Below are 19,579 nucleotides of genomic sequence, written 5' to 3' on the forward strand. Positions count from 1 at the left end.
TGACACAACGAAGATTGAAGTCTGAATCACTTTTTCCGTTTTTTGACTGCCTCTTCCGCAAACGATCGCCCTTGACACCCGCGTCGCGCAGCAGTGCCCATAGACAATCGGCGACGCACACGAACTTTGCATTCACCCGCAGTTCAAATCGCTGAAGACGAGGGATTGCGGCATAGGTCGAAATAATTAGAAACTTCCGTTTACGAAAAAAGAAAAAAAAACATTGGTGAAGAAGTGGGAAAACAGGATGAGTCAAATTAACTTCAGAGCAGGTGATTTTTTGGTGAATATCTCAGAACCCGTGGAATTATCGGGAGCATCTTTTTTCTCGGTCTTAGTTTGCTTCTTGAAGCCAACTTTAAACTGTTAAAAATTGTTGTCTGAAATTTCCGGTACACATCTTGGAAATTTCGATCGAATTTAATTACCACTGAAATTTCAAGGAATTTCGTCATTAAAAATACAGAATTTCGTGGAAAAATCTAAGAGAACCGTAAATTTCAGTTCTATTTTTCTCTGAAAATAAATAGATAACCATAAAATTCCAGTAAATATATTCTGGAATTTTCGAGAATTTTCAGATTTCATTGAAAATTTTATGTAATTTAGCATTAAATATTCACATTAGATTGGAAATTCAAATAAATTAAGGAATTCTCGTCTTTATGCTGCTTAAAATTCTGGAATTTTACTGAATTTTTAGTGAACCTGGAAATTTCATGACTTTTCCTCAAATCGCATTCAGTGTTACTGTCCATGAAATTTCATTTTTTCTCTAACAGTGTAATTGGATCTCATCTCCCCCCGCTTCAAGATATTCATCAGTTTTTGAAAGAAATCGATTTATTTCATTGTACAACTCCACTTATTAATTTAACAAAAATAAATTCAGTGAAATAAATAATATAAATAGACTAAGAGAAGCCGCTTAAAGTGAATTCTCGTGCATGAAGAGAAGTTCGAAATTTTATTTTGCAGGAATTACAAATAGTACCACAACATACTATTTGTAATGATAATGAAGAGAAGGTTACACATCCTATTTTACGGCGAAATTGGGATAATGGAGCAGTCGAAAAAACCCTCACGGTCACATCCGCACGGAAAGGGGGAGACGAAGCCCTCGGGCGTTCGCGAACGCCGCGAGCTTAGTTTTTAAGGTGTTTTTAAAGTTAAAATGATGAAAAAACATTGGAAAATTCACAAGAGAAAATTCTGAGTATGCTGCAACATTAAGAATTCTTGCAAATTTTTTTCAGATCTCAGTCTCAATAAAAAAAAAAAATTTGGATGTTTTTGTAACCCCTCCAGCTGTAACCCCCGAGTTACACGGAGAGAAATGTTCAGTAAAAATTACGGAACTCACAATTCACTCACCGATTACGGAATCGACTCAGAAAATTTAAGTGACGGTATCGTAATTTTTCACAAGAGATTCAGATAAAAATTACGCAATACTCCGGAAAATGTCCGTGACAGTTCCGTAAAATTTCCTACAACAACATTTCGCTCCGGAATTACGAGAAAGATACGTAATTTTTATTGAATATTTCTCTCCGTGTACCCCACTCTCAATTAGGGAAATTTCCATGGAACCCAAAGAAATAATGAACTATTGAGGAAACTAGTGGGTGATAAATTAAATGTTTCTGAGAACACGTATAAGTTTCAGACTTTTTTCAGACTTCATAAGAAAGTTATTTGAACAAATGATTCGGAAAATTATGAGTTTCGGGGCAATTACGCCCTCACGCGCAGGCGCGAGATTCGAATGTCAGTGAGCATCATGGGAAAGGTATGGGTTGGCCATGGAACTGAGAGAGAGAAAACACTCGACAGGTTTACCAACTCGAGACGCATTTTAATATTATTTCACTAATTAGAAAAACATCCAATAAAAATTATTTGACACCCGTAGGTGATGAGAAAAAATCAATCAGTCTGATGAATAAAATCAATATTCAAAAAATGTTCAAATGCACACTTGAATAGTTACTTGAAAATTGGAAAAGTTCGTGCTCAGCGATTGAATCAGGGCTCGAGACCAATAAGACTCCCCTCCCCCCTCTTTCGCCCCTCTGTGATCGACAGACGAAACACCTTAATAATAATGAAGAATCCACTGAAATGTAATGACACAAGCGAATGTACAAAGTGTGGCACATTGAGATATCCCCAATAATGTCCTAAATAATGAATTCCCCTCAATTATCCCAAAGATTAAAAAAAACAATATTAGATTTTTCTTTTTATTCAGCACTCGCTCAAATCAGTAACCTACTTAGATACGCTGTGTGCACGGAAGCCACAACACTCAGCGGTGGGTCTCTGTCATACGCGATTAATTGCCCGCTGGGAAAGTGCCACAGTAGGTCTCTTCATTTCAAGTGATAAAATAGTACCGGAAAGCTCCTTACGTGGCTTTCATTCCTCGAATTACAACGTGTCGTGCTGAATCGTTCAGCTATTTTCAGCGTCAAAGACACACATTCCCATTTTATTAGCTTCTCTCCGCACTTTTTGTTCGCCGAGAATGACGCGTGTGTGAACTTTTTTGACAGGAAAATTGAAAGAAGGGGAAAGTAGCGACTGTCGCGGTGTTTTTATTTAATTTTATCAGGTGTCTTCCTTTTTTTTCTCTTTTGAAATCGTCACGGAGGTTGGCAGGGGTTGGGCTGGGGCAGGATGTAGGATGGGCGCCGGATGTCCAGCCCGAAACCAATGGTACTCTTCATCTCTCCAGTGGGAATGATTATAATTTAGTTAAGGATATATAAGTACCTTTTACTGCTGCGTACGGAATCTACTAGAGATTCAGGGATTTTCAATTATCAACTTTTTAAATTGATTGTGAGAGAAATTACATTTTGCGATTTTTTTAAACATTCTCGTTTTAGAAAAGAATAATTAAGTGTTGAAATGTTTGTAAAACTCAAAATACTAGCATGGACGGTGAAAAATTAATTGTTTATGAATGAAATATTGAAAAATTCGTAATCCTAAAAAATTGAATTTTTCAATTATTTTGTGAATCTTCCTATAGAAGTAGACTTCTCATTTTCTCTTTTAGTTTGGTGCAGACCACACTATAGATTCCATCGTTTTCAATCCTCAAATTTGTGAAGTAAATTGCGTGAGAATATTTTGAAAAAATCATGAATATTCAGCGTCATTCAAATGACATTTTGCACAGAATTATCATTTTTCCACATTTGCTGATTATAAATAAATAATTGAAATTGTTTAAACTGTCGGAAACATTGTTTTTTCAGGCGTGAAATCGATTTCTGGTTAAATTCTGAATATGAATAAATTCCTTACATAAATGGCTCGTAATTTCCAAAAAATTCAATTTTTAGAGAATTTCATCAATCTTCCTCCAAAAGTAAACTTTCTAATTTTTTTAACAATTTTGACGTGGATACGTCTATGGTTTCAATATGGGGGTCATTTTGGGCAACGGTCCTTATGTGCAGCGCCATCTATCGGAATTCTAGAAAATTCTAGACATTTCGAGGTAATTTGAGAAGTTTCTTGAAATTTTGAAAAAATTCAAGGATTTTTTAGAAATTTCGAAAGATTTCAAAGAGTGTCGCGAAAATTCGAGGGAATACAAAGAGTTTCTAGGAAATTCGAAAAAGAAGGAAAGACCATGGACGGATCCACGTAGAATTACTACACGGAGAGAAATATTCAATAAAAATTACGTCTTTTCCGTAATTCCGAAGCGAAAAGTGGTTGTAAGAAATTTTACGGAACTGTCACGGAATTATTCCAGAGCGTTCCGTAATTTTTACTGAATATTTCTCTCCGTGTATCGTAGATACAGCCGCCTGCAATTTAAAAAAAATGTTTTTTAACGGTTCAATACCGAACTTCAAATTCAGGACTATAATCTCTGATGTTAGACTACAAAAGTAGTGATCATTCCACTGAATAAAAAATAGCCAAAGTCCTTCGTCATCCTCACATGAAATCTCCAGCGTTCACTAAACCGTAAAAAAGAATTTGGCCAAAAAATAAAACGAGTAAAAAATCAGTTGAATCACCCCACACCATCGTACCGCATTCAAATGACTCGAGTCCATCGAGACCTTCCCAAGACTCCTCAAACAAGTTTGATACCTCGGAGGATATCGAGAGGCGGAGTTGCAGCATACGCACTTCCCCTCTTCCTTTTATTTTCACATGATATCAGTGCATTTACGACAAAAGGCGCCTATACTGGTGTATGTTTCCTCCCCCCTTGAGCTCCCCGAGAGGAAGTACACGTTTCACCAGGTGATGTGCAGGAAGCCACGAAACACGCTCAGTTCAGTCACATGTTTACATCCAAACGAGCCAGTGAGACCGTCTCTCCATCGAAAACCTAAAAATCCCAGCCATAAATTCATCGCCATCCCAATCTGCATCGAGTGAATCGTGAACCCCCGGAAGTGAATCGACACGTAATGACAGCCCCGAGTTCTCTCAATCACTGAGCATCGAGTAACTTTCCCCGGGAAAAACCGGTCGCCCGGGCGTGACGAAAAAGCCCGGGAATGAGTTGAAAAATGCTGCGGAAAAAATCGTCCTGCGGTGGCAATTGCAATTGTCACATGTGCAGGGAGTTGAAGGACTGCAGAATGGAGATCCCGCGTATTGAATCGTACATCAGTAAGCCGCTGGACACAGCCAACTTTATTCTGCGGAGGCCCATGCCCTTTGTGAAGCGCACACCGTCGAAGGAGTGGCAGGAAGCGACAAAGTGCGATGACTACGAGAGCATGTCGACGCTTGAGGACAAAAGCCGTCTGGCATTTGATGGTGGAGCTAGGGAGATGCAGTTGCCAGTGAAGAGCCCGAGAGCACTGTTATCGGGGTCCTGTGACTCGCTGGTGGTGCCAACGCGGCCAGCACCGCCCAAGCCCCTGCCGAAGCCGAGGATGGTGACGCCGGAATGGAACGACGGGAAAATCGAGAGCGATGGGAATAATAGAGTTGTTATTTACTGCGGGGATAATCGACAGGGCAACAACGAGGGCGTCACCGGGAGCCAGTCCTCGTGGTCGGTGAGGCAGGATGGAGATCCCGGGAGTCAGTGCGATGCGGACGGCCAGGTTGCGGTGAAATTTGGGGTGGATCAGGGGGGAATGGGGGAGTGTGAGCGCGAGTCGAGTGATGTTATTGTGAAGGTCAGCCCGAGCAGGGAGGACGTCCTCAGGATCGAAGAGGACGAGTCTGTTTTGGAGGACTACTGGTCGTTACCCGGTGACACGACCGGATTCAAGGCGGACTGGAGTTTTGTACAGCAGTGGAGACTCAGGGGGTAAATACGCAGAGGGGAGAGCGGTTTAACGCCGCGCGCAGGCCAGTGGTCATGTTTAATTAATCAGGGAATATATGAATATTTTTGGAGTCGCGGGGGAGAAGGAAGGAATGAGGCGCTGTTTGAGATGGACGGATTTAGGAATTTTTAGGTTTCTGGGGGGGCTTCGGCGAGGATCTTTTCGTTGGCAATTGCGGGAACGGGGGAGGGACGCGCACGCGGGAAATGAGGGAGTCTCAGGATAAGCTATGCATGCAGAGAAATATTCGATAAAAATGACGCATCTTTTCCGCTATTCCGGAGCGCAATGTGGTTGTAGGAAATTTTACGGAACTGTCAATTTTTACGTAAAATCACGGACTTTTTCCAGAGCGTTCCGTAATTTTTTGCTGAATCTCCTGCGAAAAATGACGATATCGTCACTTAAATTTTTTGAACCGATTCCGTAATCGGTGAGTGAACTGTGAGTTCCGTAATTTTTACTGAACATTTCTCTCCGTAGGTCGTCATCACAGATGATCAATTTTTGGAAATAATAGTAAATGTATATAATAATAGTATATAATATTGTTTTCACATTTTCACAGTCGATTTAGGAACGAATTCCACTTCATTCGATCGTATTTGATTTACTTCATCATTATTTTTATTATTGAGGTCATGATGTTCCACGGAATGAAAAAGGAGAAATATCGCCATTTAAATTCGTTATCGAAAGTAAAAATGAATAAAATGAAGACATTAAAAAAAATATATACATGCATTTTTTTTTTAATAGTTTCTTATTTTATATAAGATATGCAAGAATAGGATGGAAATAATTATAAGTCAAGCATGGAGGAATAGATTGCTGAGAGAAAACGTTACATTTTTTTAAAAAAGGGTTAACTGTGTGGGAACAATTTGGAAACATTCATGGATATTCAACTTCATTCAAATTGCACTTTGCAGTTCTTCTTTTTCAAACATTCACTTTTTACGAACTAATATTTAAAATTGTTGAAAGTTTTTGAAAACTCAAAATTATTAATATATGATTTATTAGAAAATTATTCAATTATCTTATTTTTCTCAATCCAGAACTAAACTTTCTACGTTGTTTAAGAAATTTTCAACCTGTTATTATCTCTTCAGAATGAGCAATCAAATTTAGACCCAGGGTCCAATGAGGTTCAAATAAAATCTCTGATGTTCCACAAAAAACGTAAAGAAAAATTCTAGCGAGAAGTAAAAACGGCCAAAGTAATCAACGAACAGACGAATAATATTTCCGTGACCGCGGACAAATTCGGTCGTCCTAATTCAGCAAAAGGAGCGAATCGCTATCTGCGTTCGACAGATTTACAATTTTTTTTCTTTTACCGGAGAACATTTGCACGACATTATCAAATAAATTTCTGAAGGTGTATCGTCGACTGTTTCAAATTACCCCCACACACACGACTCTCTCGTCCATCTTACCACCTATCCCTTTCTTTTTATCCGCCTTCAATCGTTTTATTTTTATTTTTTTTATCATCTTTATCTCTCACTCCTGGGCAACGGTACCGGGGTCCGCGCGAGACGCTGGCCTCCGAAGATATACGACGTGCAAGCCAGAGGGGTCCCCCTCTTGAACATACAACACACAAGAAGGCCCCTCGGGCAAACACGCTCAACCGATTTTATCAGTTTCACAATTCGACATCTACGACTAGTAAAATACCATCCAGAGCCCCATAGTTTTGGCATGAATTAAGAATCTCCGCGGAATCACTCTTTACTCTGTTAAATACCGTATTTAAATTCCCCGATATTCATCGTCCTTCAAATTAGCGGATGATTAATTGGGGAATGAGGAAATTAATCATTTCATCTGTCTTGGGTTACTTTTTAGGCCTGGCGGTGGTACACGGGATATTTATTGTCCACCGTACACCAAGGAGAACTCGGAATCAACGAAATCACATAATATGGTTCACATGATACCGGAGAGGGACACCGACAGTGTGGCACCTACACCCACGCCCCAGCATCCACATCAATCTCAACATCATCATCTCAGCCATGAACTTCGGGTACTGTTAGGCAATTTCAGATGATAAAAACCCTTGACGTGTTTTTTTTTTAATAGGATGTGGTCACCTTTTAATGACGTGACCACAAGATGTTGCTTTTATTTTTTTAACAGAGATGTCTATAAGAATGAATTTCTATCTATTTGAAATTTTTCATGAAGTTCAGGGCTTAATCATCCGTATGGGGCCCTTCTGTTGCCAAACGCGGGCTCAATATCACTCAGATTCGATAACTCCTGATGGATGAAAGCTCTGATGTTAGACCACAAAACTAGAAAGCATTTCACTGGAGAAAAAATAGCCAAAGTACTTGGATATCCTTAACATTGCCGAAAATCGTAATAAAGCCCTGAAGTAACAGAAGCAACTGCTAAAGTCCAAAAACAAGTTCTCAAAACTTTCTTTTCATCACGCTGTGACGAAAAGTGAACTTTTCGGCACGCTCCGCGTGCCTAAAAGTCCAATTTCCGCCAGATTGTGATGAAAAATATTGTTCGTAACTCGTGAAAAAATGTTTTTCAGCTCATGGGATTATATCACTCGCCTTCAGCTCGTGATATAAACCTCCCACTCGCCAAAAAACACTTTTTTGCACTCGTTACGAAATATACTATTTCACGTTGCATCAGTCATAAAAAATTAAAGTCTCAATTATTCGCCTCACTCCTCCTGTCATAACATTCCCCAATAAACAATGAGAAATATTGCAGCGACGGCCAACGGAGTGTACAGGTAACAGCTCCTCCGACGAGAACCGTTCATCAGGTCACGCCAGTATGTCGGACACAGGTGGACACACGAGTAGTAGTTCCCCACCCCATCGTCATCACCGTAGTCACAGTCCTCCCCAATTGAATTCCGTCCCTGAGGACGACAGGCTATCCGCGTCAGTTACCCAGAGAAATGGCCGCCACAGAAACGGACAGAGTCGCAACCGCCATCGAGCCACTCCCGCCAAGGTTCTGCCATATCATTAATACCACATTAACCCTAGTTTGGTCACCTGACGGGAACTTGCGACTCTGGTCACCTCCGCGGGGGTTTGCCGCCGTGTTATTTAGGCTCCAGCGTTGCCGAATTCACTCTACACTGCCCGGGCGCGTTTAACGAGTTTCCAGCAACGTCGCGCAACGGGCAATTTCATTTAACATGGGAAAAAATTGTTCAACTGCTGGAAATGATTTTTTTTATTCCAGGCTTTGAGATGTAATATTAAAAAAACAATACTAAAATATTCCAGATACTTTAATCGACGAATTCAAATTTTTTCGGATTTTTCCGGTCAACCAGCCGGTGACAAGACGAAAAAAACGACACCGTGCGGCAATTCCCTCGCATGGTGACCAATCTAGGGTTAAGGGTCTTCACTTGTGAATAAAAATGGTGACATTGATTTGAAATTTTTGTAGAACGCTTATCGCCGTTGTCAGGTGACGAATGAATTTTTTTAGAATTTTTCTAGGTTCCGTTAACAAATTATTAAACACTCCGTTTCCGGTTTTTTAATTACACTGCAGTCAAATTAATTTTCCTCATTTGTTTATGTTCCTCTGAAAAATTTGATAACATTCGATATCTTATTTTGAAGTGTCTAGAAGCCCTATCAATGGAAAGGTTCCGCGAGTTATCGACTGGACTTTTAACTGCGACATTTAAACTGTGACAAATCCAGCGGGATTTTTTAATTACGATACTTGAGCTGGGTTTTAAACAACTATTTACGGACAAAAAATTAACAATAATATAGTGGGGAACATCGTTCCACATTTATTACTGGAGCTTTCAAAAAAACACCTGAATACTTGAACTAAACAATCAATAAACCCAAATTAAATTAATCAACCGATACTCGCGGTTGTAAACCAGCAGTTCAACATTAATAACATCGATCATAATAAATATAATGAAGAAATGAACGATAATAAATAACCATAACCCATTATTATTATACAGTAATATAAAATTTTCGTCGATTCCAGCCTATAATGAAATGCATTGAGCGATACCACGAAGATAATCTACGATATTATCCATCGCATTTGAATCATTGAAGCAGAACCATTTTAGTTGAAATCTCGTATTTGAAAATTTTTAATTTCAATGTCGCAGTTGAAATATTCAGTTGATAAGTCGAGTCACCAATAAAAATATCCGCTAAAAATATCGTAAGTGTTGGATTTTCAAATTTTCCGAATTTTCAAAAAAAAAAGGCGACTTTGAGCTTAAATATATAATTAGGAGTAACACCGAACTTAAAAAATCTCACGGAACTCCTTCAAGTATACGATCTAGATCACTCTTGATTTTTTAAAGATTTTTTCATCACGCTGTGACGAAAAGTGATCTTTTCATCACACTGTGACGAAAAGTGAATTTCCGCCACATTGTGATGAAAAATATTGTTCGTAACTCGTGAAAAAATGTTTTTTACCTCGTGGGATTATATCACTCGCCTTCGGCTCGTGATATAAACCTCCCACTCGCCAAAAAACACTTTTTTGCACTCGTTACGAAGTATACTATTTCTGGATCTTTCAAATCATTATTTCGATTTATACGGGCGCGGCGCGACCAACGGAGTGTTAATAGGTGTTTCCATAGCTTTCGACGTATCTCAAACTGATTCTCAATGTAAATTTCCATCCCTTTTTAATCAAAAAAATTCATGACTTTTCCTAGATCTCGCAAATTTATCATAACGTCGATTTATGCCGGTGCGGCGCGACCAACGGTGTTCGTAACTTTAGCGCGACCAACGGAGTGTTAAAAATCAATTCTATTCCTAGCCCACAGATCCTTACGGCGACGTTTTAAATCAGCATAAAATCAGAGGCCATGAAATATCACGTCATTACGTGAATATTACGCCTCGTAATCAGAAAAATCAGAAAAACAAGAATCACTCTTTACTTTGTTATTTTCGACCAACGGAGTGTCAACAATCAATTCTATTCCTAGCCCATCGAGTAGATCTTTACGGCGACGTTTTAAATCAGTATAAAATCAGAGGCCATCAAATATCCCGTCATTACGTGAATATTACGCCTCGTAATCAGAAAAATCTCCTTAAGGGGAGACTACTATGAGTTTTCAAAGTCGTAGATTATTGGAGTGAGACTTTTCACACGTTGAAGATCGATTATATAGATCGTAAAACGAATAATCAGTGCAGAAAAATTTTTTTCTATTGTTCGTTTGAAAACAGTCCAGGGCCGCCAATTTTTGAGCTACAAAAGATTTTTTTTTAATTTTCGGAAAAATGTGTGGAACAACAATTACGAGTCAGTTTTTTGGAATTTGACTCCTACACAGCTGATTTCGTTTTTTTTCATATAAAAAATTCACTATTTGTGTAAAAAAATACAAAAAAAGCAAATTTAGCCATGTAAGAGGCGAATTAAAAAAAACTAGCTCGTAATTGTTATTCCACATATTTTCCCTAAAATTTTGAAAAAAAAATCCTTCGTAGCTCAAAAATTGGAGGTCCTGGACTGTTTTCGGCCTTTTAAGCGGTTTCGGGCAAACGAACAATAAAAAATTTTTTTTTGCACTAATCATTCGTTTTCAGGTTTATATAATCGATCTTCAACGTATGAAAAGTCCCACGCCACTAACCCACGACTTGTAAAACTTACAGTAGCGAAGCGCAAAATTCCAGAAAAAATCACAGATAATCCCCCATTGACAATAACCATCCTCTGCGAATCCCAGATGAATGTCATCATTTACTTTTTTCAAACGGAACACCTTAACCACCCCTCTGACCACGCTGTCTGCCGATACAGTTGCAGGTGCCCTGGTCCGGTTCTGGGCTGGAGGACATTAAACTAGCAATTCAGCAACTCACGATGCGTTCCCACACATCAACATCGACTTACTCGTCTCTGAGCGGCTCTGAGAGCTCCGAGCCAGCGGTGAGACGACTCATGCGGCACTCGAGCCTCGAGACAATAAACACTAACGTCACAAGTGCCGACGAGTTTGTCTGGGTGGACTCGCACAATCGTCTGGTGGAGCTCCAGCAGCTTCCCTGGACCCACCACGACGTCTTAAGAGTCCTGCAGAACGGAAGAACTCGCGAGCACATGGACCAGGTCTCCATGGAGACGATTCCCCGGCTGTCGTACCTCCTTCAACGGGCCCTGGTGCGCATTGGGAGGGAAATTCAGCGATTGTCGAAGCCCCTTGGCCTCTGCTCGAAGCAGGAGGTCTACAGCGCCTTCAAAATAGTCCTCTGCCCGGCCCTCGCGGACTCTTGCACGAAAGCTTGCCTCAGGGCTGCCACAATGTTCGCAGTTTCGGGGGATCAGCTCAAGCAGTCGAAGGCCTCTCGCTCGGGGCTGCAGCTTCCGGTTGGCAGATTCCTCCGGTGGATGTCCGATGTTAAACTTGGAAGGATGATTCACGAGTATGCGGCTGTCTATCTCGCAGCGGGGATCGAGAATCTTCTGGAGGAAATTCTGCTGCAGTGTCTGCCGACAGAGGCTCACACCACTCTCACGGCCACCATGCTGGAGCATGCCATTGCCAACAGTGGGGATCTCTGGGGACTTCTTCAGCCGTATGCGCATTTGAATGCCGGGAGAATCGCCTCTGGTGCGCTGGCTATGCCCAGGTGGGCCAGTGTCAGTTCGTTGAACTCCTCTAATTCCTCGAGGAGTGGGAGGGAACCCGGGACGAGTCTGGAGCCCTCGCTGTTGACTACTTGTGTCGGATCCATGGCTGAGTTATTGGATCTCATTGGAAAGGTCGCTCATGCCGGCAGGTGCCCTGTACCGCTCACGAATAAAGCTTTGAATGCTTTGTTTTATTATATGCGGTGCTCCCAGGTGAGTTTGAGAAATAATTGGGGATTGCTCGATTATTTTTCGGGGGAATTCATTCTGTTGTGAAGTGGTAGAACGGTTTAACTCGATTTTGACTGTTTTTTGGCCATTTTTCAGAGAATATCTCGGAATCTGAGGGAGATCGCTCAATTTTTGTCAGAACATTTTTTGGAGCACTCAATTTGCTCGAGAAAAAAGGTTATTACGAAAATTTCGGTAGCTCCTTGAGATTCGGAGATATTCTTCGAAAACTCAACGAGATGAGACGACTTGAACCGTTTCACCATTTCACTGCTGAATTACAGTTGATGTTGTTAATTACACTTGGTGTAATTAATTCACATGAAAAATAATCCCATGAAAGTTTTAGCTGAAGCGATTGAAATTGGAGTTTGATTTGAGATTTGATTGAGCTAGAATTCAGTAGCGAAGTGGTGAAACGGTTTAAGTCGACTTATTTCCCAGTTGAGTTTTTGAGGAATATTTCCGAATTTAAGGGAGAACGAAATTTTCGTATTTACATTTGTTGTAGCTCTCAATTGGCTCTACAAAAAAGGTTATAATACAAATTTTGCTATCTCTCTTAGATTCCGAGATATCCATTGAAAACTGGCCAATAGTCAAAATTTACTCGTACCGTTTTACCACTTCGCTACTGAATTGAAATTTATGTTTAATCGTCGCTTTTGGATTCAACAAATGCTTCATTCGTGCCGCTTGAAGATTATTCATTATTCATTTTTAATAACGCTTTTGCTGTTTTCAATTAATCTGGAAACCGATTAACCAACGGTGATTCACCGTTGGTCTTTATGTGGAAATTTTCTTCGAGAACCACTCATTATTACAGTGAATAGGTAATTACCTAAAATGTGGAGATTGATTAGCGTACCAGTGAGTTCCGAAAGATGTTGGAATTGATTAAGAAAAAGTCAATCTTTCCCATCTACGATAAATTATCTTCCTAATGGAGGCGTCTAAAAAACATCGTCTAACGTTTTATTTCGAAATTCACTCAATTATCATGATACATAATCGATCAACGAACTCTCTCAATTAATCTCCGTCAAATTTCTCAGCTAGAACTCGGAGAAACGGATGCATGTTTCCTAGATCGCGTTCAATTTTAATTGTCTTCATAATGATTTAAAAAAATGAAACTTTTGCATCTTGACAAATGATCAATTATTTTTCTAGTGCATGCCACTGTGAGAAACATGATAAAACACTTCATCTCGAAATTGATCTCATTATCGAGATGAATAGTCAATTAATAAATCCTTCAGAATTAATCTCTCTCAGAGAAATATTGAAGTTATTTTTCACTTGAATTAATTTCCCTTGGACTAGTTTTAACCACATCTCTTGAAATTGAAGAGAGATAGAGAAATTCTACAAAGAATCCCTTCAAAAGCTTTTGTTTCCAATAAATTTTTACTACTTTTACATCTCATCCAATTTGAATTGTATTACTTACAATGAACTACAAAAAAACGCTTGAAATTTCCCCCAAAAATGTCAAACTTGATTGAGAAACCGTCGATCTTTCCCATCTGTGACAAATTATCTTCCTGATGAATGTCTCTAAAAGACATCATCAAGCGCTTTATTTCGAAACTAGCTGTGCGGCTCGGCTTCGCCCGGGCAGAATAAAAAAAAATTGAATATCAAGATTTTTGAGAATTCCTGCAATTAAAAAAAAACCTCAATGTTGTCGACTTTTCTAGAACACCCGAGAAATCAAGAAAATTTGAGGGTTTTCCAAAGAAATTGAACCGAATTCACGGGTGTTCAAGAAAAGGCGAAAACATTGAAGTGTTTCCTTCGAATTTTCTAGAAAATCCAAGATTTCCCTCTGATTTTATAGAAAACCAACGACTATTCTCGAATTTTCTAGAAAACCCGAAAATTTTCTCTAATTTTCTAAAAAAACCTGAGAATTAGCTCGAATTTTTTAGAAAACCTAAGAATTTTCTAGAAAATTCAAGATTTTTTAAATTGTCTGTGAAACCCAAGAATTTTCTCGACTTTTCTGTAACACTGAAGATTTTCCCCAATTTTTTCGAAAACCGGAGAATTTTTTCGAATTGCTCAGAAAAGCCGAGAATTTCCTGGAATTTTCTGTAAAACCAAAGGATTTTCTCGAACTTTCTATAAAACCCGAGAATATCCTTAAAATTTGTAGAAATCGCAAAAATATTCTCGAAAACTCGAGAATATAATGAAATTTTCAGAAAGCGCTAGAATTTTCTAAAAGTTTCTACCGTGCATACTGACCTATGCACCGTAGCGCAATAACTTATATTCTAGCGCCGATTGGAGACTCTAAACTATTTACTATTAAAAATGCCATTGAAATCCATTTCGCGGCCAAACAATGAGCAACAGAATTTCCCCAAAAATCCTCACCTGGAGCCCAGAGAAACCGTAAATCTTGCCAATTTTTTACATCTCGTTCAATTTAAACTGTCGATCATTGTCTTTACAATGACCAATAAAAATCCCCTTGAAACAGTCCCCAAAAACGCCAAAATTCACTAAGAGGAGGCAACTATGAGTTTTAAAATTCGTGGGTTATTGGAGTGAGACTCTTCATACGTTGAAGATCGATTATATAGACCTGAAAACGAACAATTAATGTAAAAAAAATTTTTTTTTATTGTGCGTTTGCCCGAAAACGCTTCAAATGTTAAAAACAGTCCAGGGCCTCCAGTTTTTGAGCTACAAACGATTTTTTTTCAAAATTTTCGGAAAAATGTGTGGAACAACAATTACGAGCCAGTTTTTTCGAATTCGATTCCTGCACAGCTGATTTATTTTTTTTTTCAAAATTTTCGGAAAAATGTGTGGAACAACAATTACGAGCCAGTTTTTTCGAATTCGATTCCTGCACAGCTGATTTGTTTTTTTTTCATCTAAAAAAATTCACTATTTGTGTGAAAAAAATACAAAAAAAGCAAATTTAGGCATGTAAGAGGCGAATTAAAAAAAAAATAGCTCGTAATTGTAATTCCACATATTTTTCCGAAAATTTTGAAAAAATAATTCTTCGTAGCTCAAAAATTAGAGGCCCTGGACTGTTTTTGGCATTTTAGGCGTTTTCGGGCAAACGAACAATAAAAAATTTTTGTTCGCCCTAATTATTCGTTTTCAGATCTATATAATCGATCATCAACGTATGAAAAGTCTCACCCCAACAACCCATGACTTAAAACTCATAGTAGTCTCCCCTTAAGAAAAAGTAACTACATATTTCCCATCGCGCCACACGATCAATTATGTTCCTAATGAATGCGCGCATGAAACCACGACCCACTTAATTTCGAAAAACCCCTCCTCATAATCCCGACCTCCCCCCAACGGCCAGCCGAACCCTCCGACTGACCCCCAAAAATCCCCAGCTGGAGCACGGCGAAAGGGGTTCCGGTATCCAGGAGTTGGCGTACGAGCGCGCCTACGTGGTCCTCCCGCCGCTGGTGGAGTGGCTGCGAGTCTCCACAGCGCACGCGGACCACCGTCACAGTCTCATCGTGGACCACGACGACGTGAACCAGGCGGCGCGACTCCTCCTCCCAGGGGTCGACTGCCCGGTGCGTCCCATCGCCTTCGACGAGGTCACCCTGTCAAAAAAAACCGACGACTCCGAATACGTCCGTCGTCTGACCCTGGACATGGCCTTCAAGATGCTGCTGAGTGGTCGTCCCGACCTGATCTCGCAAGCCCTCGCCTTCCTCCCCTCGACGAAAATCAACACCGTTAACGACAACGGCTTCACAGCCCTGATGCTGGCTTGCATAATCGGAAGTGAGACTGCAGTGACTGCTCTCCTCGATTCCGGGGCAGATCCCAACGTGGAGAGTCCGGTTCCCCTGGGGAACCCCGTGAGCCCGGTGAAAGGGGCCTCTGGGGCGAGTTCGACCCCGGGGAAGAGCCTCCCGGGCACGAACGCCTCCTCAAGTTCGTCGTCGAGCCCCGGGGGAAATGGGAATTGCGCTCAGAGCAGTTTCAACGCTGAAACCCAACACTGGACGGCCCTGACGTATTCTGCGCTTCTCGGTCACAGCAGCATCGCGAGAATTCTGCTGGAGAGAGGGGCAACTGTCGAGGGTGGAGCCAAGTTGAGTGAAGACAAGTGCACGGTCACCCCTCTGCAAGCGGCTTCCGCCTCTGGAAATCACGAGATGGTGGCTCTCCTCCTGGCACATGGGGCTCAGCCCTTCTTGTCGACCCTCATGAAGGACTCGTTCTGCTACTCTGGGGCGGCACAACGCGGCTGTTACTCCGCTATTTCTGTGGCCACTGCTCATGGTCAGAGAGGATGTCTTCATCAGCTGCTCTCGCATCCCCTGAATTTTTCGGCCAAACGCGGGGAGAAGGAGGTCCTGTCCCTCGAGGAAATTCTCGCTGAGGGGAATCCTGGGGCTGGGCAACATCAGACGCAACAGCAATCGTTGGACGGCAGGAGTGGCCGTAAAGAGGGAAAGGAACCGGTTTTTAATAAAAGTCAGAGTAAAGCTCTGCAAGAGGCCATGTACCACAGTGCTGAGAGCAATCATCTGGATATTACCATGGAACTCAGGGGATTGAAAGTGGGATGGAGCCTTCATTGCTGGATGCACAGTCTCTCTACTGCACATGAAATGAGAATAGATACGGTTATTGATCAGTTACTTCAGGATTTTCTGCAGGTCTGTCCAGATGATTACTCTAATCAATTTGTGCAGGAGTGTCTTCCCTTGTTATTCAATATCTTCAGATATAGCAAGGTGAGTGCACAGACATTACTGGGGGAATGGGCTTAGTTCTGCATTCTCGTGTATATTTGCTGTATTATTTTTAGTGGTAGCTGCATAGTACATTCTGTAATTAAATGTTGTGGAGTGATTTAACAAAAAATTTGGCAATTTATTCTGTTGGTAATTTCTACAGAAATTCCTCGGTTTAAATTTTCTTGTTCAATATAATATATATTATATATATTATCTATATTATATATATTATATGTATCAATATAATATATAAGCCTCAAAACTAATATAATATATAACATAATTTTTTTTGTTCAATTCTCCAAGTGAAAAGAGAAGACACTGAGTGAAAAAAAATGTAGAAAATTCATTTCAATTCGGTTGTGTGAAAAAATGAAATTCTATAGATTTTTCTATAATTTTTTTTGCGCAGATTAACATGAAAAACTTTTTTTTTAATTTTGAAAATGCATTAAAAAAATTTGATGAATTTACTTGGTGATTCATATTAAGGGAGAGTGGGGTAAAACGGCCCCTTTTGACTTTTTTTGTGATACTCATAACTCAGAAACAAATTCATTGATTGAGATCAGTCTAGACTCATTGTAAAGGGGAAGAAGTGTAGTTTCCATGGGAAAAAAAATTATTCCATTTTATTGAAAATTGAATGAGCTGTTAACATTTTTAAAAAAATCAAAAGGGGCCGTTTTACCCCACTCTCCCCTACTTTAATTTCAACACATTTTCAACGGTATAATTGATTCGGTAATTGTGTTGAATTGCAGAAGGAGGATTCAACGCTTCTGCTCGGGGATATCTTCTCGACGTGTTACGGGTGGGAACCGATAAAACCCATTAGAGATACAACGCTGTCCAGCGGCTCGAGGATCGATCCCAAGTTCGTTAATAATCCTGAGCTCAGTGATGTTCAGTTCAGGGTGGAGGGGAGGGTGTTCTACGGACACAAAATCGTTCTTGTCACGTCGTCACCCAGGTTTAGGAATATGCTGAGCTCGAAATTGTGCGAGGGAAATCCACCCATTGTGCAGATTAACGATATACGATATCATATTTTTCAGGTAATTCGATAAATGTCGAGGTCTAGCTGAAGAAAACGTGATGATTTAAAATTTTTTATCGTCGAATGCACAATTCAACAGCAAAAGATTTGAGTTTTTACAGATTATCTCTGACAGGAATTGAGATAACACAATTTTATTGAAATATTTATATTGAAAACAATGCAAGCAAAGAATTTTTATTAATTTTTTTTATCAACTTTTGTTCATGAACTTTTTTTTCATTCTTGGGAGTACTGATAAGAATAATAATTTTCCGTTCAGTAGAAAATGAATGGAGAATTCAATTGTAAGATGAATAGAAAATTATTATTCTCATCCGTACTCCCAATAATAAAAAAATTTAATGAACAAAAGTCGATTAAAAAAATCTTTTTTTGCTTGAATTGCGTCAAATAGGCGTTTTTCGGTTGTTTCATTTTGCCCCACTCTCCCCTACGATATCATATTTATCACGCAATTTTACAATTGTTGAATTTTAACTCAAGAAAATCTGACGATTTTTAATTTTGTAACGTCCAATTCATTTTTTCTTCCTTTCATTCCATTCTACAAAAAATATTTGAATAAAATCAAATCAAATAAATTATACAATTTATGCATTTTATGAAATTACATATGAAACTACGCAAAGAGCGTTCTTTACGACTCATCCCACTTTCTAGAGACAATTCATGAAATAGACAATACAATCTCCCTTAAATTCATAAAAATCCATCGAAAACAGATCCTCAATTCAAATTGTTAAATTTTTTTCTCCCCTTCTAATCATTATTCAATCATAATGGTCGGAATGAAAATATACATTGAATAAAAATCAATTTTATTCTCCAGATGGTGATGGAATTTCTATACCACGGTGGCTGCGCCACTCTAGAAGTCAACCAGAGTGACGTACTGGAACTAATGGCAGCAGCGAACTTTTTCCAACTAGATGGATTACTTCGATTCTGCGAAGCTCAATGTTCAGCGATGGTTGATCTCGATAACATCGTTTCCATGTACATCCATGCAAAGGTAATTCATCTCCCACCGTCCCATCGAATTGTCGCTGATCCTTGTTTTTGTACAGGTATACAATGCAGCGCAATTACTCGAGTACTGCCAAGGGTTCCTCCTCCAGAACATGGTTGCACTGTTGACCTACGACGACTCAGTGAAACGTCTTCTATTCGCTAAAAAACTACCCAACCACGACGTACTCGCTGGACTTCTTCTCACCCTTCAGGCGAGACTCAAATCAAGACGACCACAGTTGCAGAACACTAAATTAAAAACGTAAAGATCATCAAAAATCCTTCCCACGTGTCCTTACTTATTAAAAGACTGCGATAACTTGTTCGATAGTATTATTTTTTCCCTAAAATCAACGTTTCTCATCTGTAGTAAGTGCCTTAATTCCATACTTGCCAAGTTTAAACATGATAAATTAGAATTTTATAACATTGTTCTGCAGATAATTATATATGTGAAATCGTTATGAAATTCATATTATTTATGTGATGACAATTGTATCATTAATTGAAATAAAATATCCTCTGTAAATATGTTCAGGTGGAAT

The 19,579-nt window shown here is 39.6% G+C and overlaps 1 protein-coding gene across 1 annotated transcript; it reads left to right on the top strand.

Annotated features, from left to right (window-relative positions):
* The first annotated feature begins 4,188 nt into the window (after positions 1-4,188).
* LOC107036969 (ankyrin repeat and BTB/POZ domain-containing protein 2) lies at positions 4,189-19,464 on the top strand. Its single transcript, XM_015255263.2, has 9 exons — positions 4,189-4,344; positions 4,617-5,308; positions 7,185-7,365; positions 8,076-8,324; positions 11,151-12,194; positions 15,593-16,957; positions 17,725-18,018; positions 18,853-19,035; positions 19,091-19,464. Exons 1-9 carry the CDS (start codon positions 4,189-4,191, stop codon positions 19,298-19,300), a joined length of 4,374 nt encoding a protein of 1,457 aa, XP_015110749.1. The 3' UTR covers positions 19,301-19,464.
* Positions 19,465-19,579: the final 115 nt, after the last annotated feature.

The sequence above is a fragment of the Diachasma alloeum genome, unplaced genomic scaffold (assembly GCF_001412515.2).
Source record: "Diachasma alloeum isolate Michigan unplaced genomic scaffold, Dall2.0 Dall_scaffold_00177, whole genome shotgun sequence".
NCBI lineage: Eukaryota > Metazoa > Arthropoda > Insecta > Hymenoptera > Braconidae > Diachasma > Diachasma alloeum.